General features: G+C 35.7%; 1 protein-coding gene across 1 annotated transcript in view; it reads left to right on the plus strand.

The window, feature by feature from the left end:
- LOC137632431 (mucin-12-like) overlaps positions 1-4,965 on the plus strand; it is a 73,272-nt gene extending 68,307 nt beyond the window's left edge. The window contains exon 4 of the mRNA XM_068364362.1: positions 1,569-4,965. Within this exon, the coding sequence (XP_068220463.1) occupies positions 1,569-2,335 (767 nt within the window). The 3' untranslated portion in view covers positions 2,336-4,965. The remainder of the gene's footprint in view (positions 1-1,568) is intronic.
- The last annotated feature ends 529 nt before the right edge of the window (positions 4,966-5,494 follow it).

Genomic DNA, 5,494 nt, shown 5'->3' on the forward strand with positions numbered 1-5,494 from the left:
CTTTTTGTATGTCGAATGTTGTTACATTTTGGCCTAGGGTTTGCCTAACTTGAATACCAAGCCTATTATTTCCAGCTACAAAAGTCAACAAATAGTCTGGTTTCATGATATATTGTTGATTTATTCTCATCATTTATTTATTTCCTTATTTCTTTTCCTCACTGGGCTATTTTTCCCTGTTGGAGCCCTTGGGCTTATGGCATCTTGCTTTTCCAACTAGGGGTGTAGCTTGGCTAGTAATAATAATAATAATAATAATAATAATAATAATGATAATAATAATAATAATAATAATAATAATAATAATAATATGAAATATATATCAGGTTATTAAAAATGTTGCTTTGCTACTGTATTAAGTGATATAAAATTGGTTTATTATAGTATTTCTTTATCTTATCTTTGTTATCTTTGTATCTCTGAATATTTGTAAGTTGAGAAACTCCTGTATATGGTCCTGCATGAGAAAAGAAGTCTTGAATTAAGCACTGTTCCACTGCTTCTTCTGATACTGGGAAAATTTATTTCCTACCACTGGGATTTTCACTTTGGATACCTCTAGGATAGCTGGAGTTCAGATGCAGAATTGTCATATTGAGGAAGGACATTGGGAAGAAAGACATATCAGGGAGGACTCTGTCGTTTACAATTTTCAGCAAGTACATAGTATGGTTACAGGGAAGACGAAATAGCGTTTTGGCAAGCAGTTCTTGGAAGCTGATCTGAAAGTTAAAAAAGGACACTATCAAGCATTCAATTTTATTGAATCTAGATTGAGAGGAAGATATTTTTTTTGCTTATTAAGAAATGTCACTTTCAATATTTTGCTAAAAAAAAAAAAAAGGTCACATTCAAAATTTACAAGGAAAATGTCCTTTGCAATTAACCAAATTTAACAAGTATGCACGATGAGTTTCTAAACAGTGTATGAATCGTGAACATGTGAAGATAATGATAATTGATGTATTTGAACAGGTAAGTGTATGTGAATACATGTATATCGGTATATCTATTTAAACACAAAGATTCATGTGGGTGTACAATATGTATATATATATATATATATATATATATATGACACCCATTATGCATGTGATATATGTTTGCATACACGTGTGTCGTTATGTTTAATTAAATGTATTACGTATATGTATTCTGAATAATCACACACATAATTATTCAAATGCTTCCATCATCAATTATTATACAAATATATTCTCCGAGTATGCATGTAGACACAATGTCGTATTCATTTTTAAGATTTATTCAGTGCACTAATTTCCAAAGGAATGTTACTCTCTTGCCTTCTTTCTTCCATCTTGGGGTCCAACTTATTTTGGCTTTTACCTCATAGTGTAACTAAGGTTTTACCCTAGATGCACTTTGCCCTGAATAACCTCATAGTTCCTTAGCTCTGCTGCACTGCATGACCTCATAGGCTCAAGCACAGGGTTATATAGCCCGAATCCATAAATATAATCAAACAGATATCCCTACTATGGAGAAGAAAATTACTTTATTCAAACGGCCAAATAGTTGACAAACTTTTCCTCTTCTTTCTTTTCCAGGCAGCGACACCACATCTGTTAGTAGTGCCAGCGTTAGTTCTGACGGGACAGAGATCCCACAACCTCGTGAGAGGATAATGGAAGGACCAGGACCTCCAGGTGGATGGTCGGCCCCAGGGACTTGCACCTGCTCTGGCAGTCGACGTCCCTCTCAAGGCCGTCGAGGGACGAGGGGAGGTCGACCAAGGAAGGGCCGTGCCTCCAGCAGCGCCACCAGTACGGGTACAACTGAAGGAAGCGAGTATCACGAGGCTCTGGTGTCGCACTTGGTGCCCTCCCATGCCATGAAAGCCACTTTGGCGAGTGTGCGACACGCGGTCCTTCCCTACACCATACAAGGTACCAGCGATGGCAGAACCTCTACTTCCTCCTCCTCCGACTTGCCTGTTGATCGCTGCGTTGCCCCTCGGGAGCCTCGTTACTACGTTGGCATCCCGCCTCCGGTTATTCACAGCCCTACCACTCCAGAAGGACCTGGAAGAGGTCCTCCGGGCCTTCACCACTACGCCGGAGACTCGATTGAGGGATCATCAGGAACGTCCACCAGCGGGGGGGATAGGCCATCTCCCCTTGACCGAGGTTTACCTCCGTTGCCCTCACGTAGTGACCGATATCGAATCTATTTTACGACCGACAGACGCCGCGGGGTCGAAGTAGCGCCTCTGTCCTCGGCGACACGGACGCTAGACCCCTCCAGCAGAAAACGACAAAGGAGACATGATGCGACAAGCGCTCTTGAGAGTGAACCTCTATATCATGAATTGTAGAGGTTTTAATATTTCGATGATTCCGAACTGTAGAGGATTCAATATTTCGATAATCCCGAACTGTAGTAGTTATAAAAGTATAATCCGAAATATGAGTAGACAGTCCTGTTTACCTGAGGAGCAGTAGACGAAATAAAAAAAAAAATAACGTGAATGTAGATATATCTTGTATATTGTTCTTCATCACTCAATCTGTAGACCTTCAACTGTCATTACACGACCTTTTGTACAACTGCACAAACTATATATATATAATATATAAATACATATATTACTGTTCCACGCTACACTCGTCCCTCTTAATGCTGTATTGCAGGTACCGCCAGTTGTGATAACCCTTTGTCCCAAGAGAAGAGGAGCAAGAAGCACTGGAAACCTGCAGATTTATTTTGTATATTGTGGATGTTATCCATAAATATAGTAGTTGAATATATAAAAAGACTTCATCCTCGATAAAATGCAAATGTATCCAGTGAATCTAGTTAATAGTGATCAAGTATATACAGCAGCCCTTCTAGAAGCACCTCGTGAGCAAAGCCCTAGAATAAATGGTTATCTGTAGAGGTCAGATACTGAGTTACCGTAATTATCCCCAGGAATCCTGTGTTAGAGAAGATCATAATCAAAAACTTGCAGCCAAATTTACATTCTGCATATTTAAACTCTCCCCGAAGTCAAGTACGATTTTATAGTAGCGTTTTTATGAAGTTCAGTGAATTTGCTGACTTATTGACTAGTGTACCTTTCTTCGTCCTTTTTTCTTTTTTAAGTTACTTGAGAGCTCAAAATTATAAAAAATTTAATTAAGACAGTTGGTTTTGGACAAGTGACATACTGACAGTTTCGTTGTATCTATTTGACGCTTGCTTATAGAACAACCCAGTATAGCATCTAAGTTGAAAGTACTGTACAATCGCTCCAAGAACTATCTGTGCAATCTTTCGGTTAAACATTTTGAGACCAGTGACGAGAAGTATTGGGAAAGGAGATTTGTTTCAGCCACTTTGCTGAAAACTCACATCGCGAACGAATCATTTCGAAATTGTCGATCATAACGTGCACCGATAGTTTTGAGAGCGAGTGTACATTTGCGTGTGACTTAGAGTTGTTTATTTGTATTAGATGGGGTCACCTTAGACTCGGTAATCATATGACAATCAAAAGTTTTAATTATTCAAAAGACCTGTTTGGAAATAAACTAATATATTTTTTAACCAAAAATGAAGTTTGAGTTGCTTCTGGAAGAAAAACTATGGATATTTGAAAGCAAATCATATGAAATTTTGGAAAATATCAGGTGAAAGATTCAGGTCTACTAGCATCGTTCAAAATTACAAATGTTTGTCTTTCACTTAATTAAAATCAAAATATTGTGATTGCTTGCAGTCATATATAACAAGGATAATTGGAGAATTTTGGCAAAATATTCTTACTATAAGAACCATGGAGAATATGAATTAATCATTGTGTTTAGAAACAGTTTTCTCCTCTGCTCTATAAAAGCATAGTATGAAATTAAGTGAAAGACGTCATAAGACTGCAAGTTCCCAGTGAAAAGGGTTATCAGCCATGCGTAGAAGGAAAGGCATTTCTGAGATATCCTAATGATTAAGCTTTCGGTGTAAAGATACATCTTATCACATACCAACCGCCATTACCAGTAAAGTGGCATTGCCTATTTGGGCCATACCCAGAAAAAAACAGTTATTCAAGTCATTCTGTTCCCTTCTGTCATGACAAATAATTCCAAAATCGGTGTTTCGAAGCAGTGTCTAAATTGATATTGTTGGCATATATTCTCGAAGGATAAAAGGTTAAATTGCGCACACGAATAAGAAACTCTCTGCCATTGTCATATTATTCTTTGGACGTTGATTTACTATCATCCCTTGTATGCGAGAATGTATTTATGTCTCCAAAAAATGTTCTATCTGTATAGTCATATATTTGATATAATTTTCGTGTATGTGAATTTCAAGATAACTTTCGGTAAACGTTTTTCATTCTCTACAAATGAAGATACTGATCAAGTGAGGCTACTTTGCCTGACACTCCTCTAAAGCTAAAAGTGCTCTTGTCATTGAGAGAAGAGTGGAAGGTGAATTTGTTCAAGTGCATCTGTGTAATAACTTCAATATCATAAATGATTGGTAATGGAGGAACCCCATGTTTTGTCTTTAGTCAATATGCAAGAAAACTAGCAACGATAATGACTTACAGAGGATGAACTGGACAAGTGTAGTTCTGTGACAAGCAAGAGAAGTGGTGATGATATTGTTTATTTAATGGACATTGGCGAATGCATAAGTGGACTTGGCTACGTTGGGAAGAAGTGTCTTCTGAAGACCGTTGTAATCCATTTCTTATAGCTACAATAGCCACTTTTTGATATCTCATTTCTTAGTTAATGAAGCTTTCATGGGAAGTGTCTTAATGAAGTGTGAGTAAATGTGGAAAAGTTAAGAGGTCATTGTGGCTATTGATAGATATTATCAACGGGTTCTACATGGAAGTTTTGTGAGCATGTTGAGGATTAATATCTCCTATCTATTAGTCTTAAATCTCAAAGAATTTAGTCAAAATCGGACTAATTCAAGAATATTATTATCTTAACTGTGGTTTTACTCGGTTTCTGTAAATGTATTATTTTATCTACCCTATCACAAGGTTATGAAATTTGAGTGTTCATGTATCCCTTTAAATTGCTCTTTTATTCGGTTATGTGAAAGTGCTAGATCTTATATGATCCCAAAGTTTGGATCTTTTTCGTGACTCTAATTTCCATTGATTCCCCCTTCGGTCTCTGATCTCGAGAATCCAGATATTAATAGGAGTATAATATATGGCTTATTTGAATATATATATATATATATATATATATATATATATATATATATATATATATATATATATATATATATATATATATATATGTGTGTGTGTGTGTGTGTGTGTATATATATGTGTGTATATATATATATATATATATATATATATATATATATATATATATATATATGTATATATATATATATATATATATATATATATATGTATATATATATATATATATATATTTATATATATAGTATATCTTTTGTCTATGTATATGCATACAACACATGTACTGCATGATTATATATACGTATATATATGTAA

The sequence above is a fragment of the Palaemon carinicauda genome, chromosome 41 (assembly GCF_036898095.1).
Source record: "Palaemon carinicauda isolate YSFRI2023 chromosome 41, ASM3689809v2, whole genome shotgun sequence".
In the NCBI taxonomy this organism is placed as follows: Eukaryota; Metazoa; Arthropoda; class Malacostraca; order Decapoda; family Palaemonidae; genus Palaemon; species Palaemon carinicauda.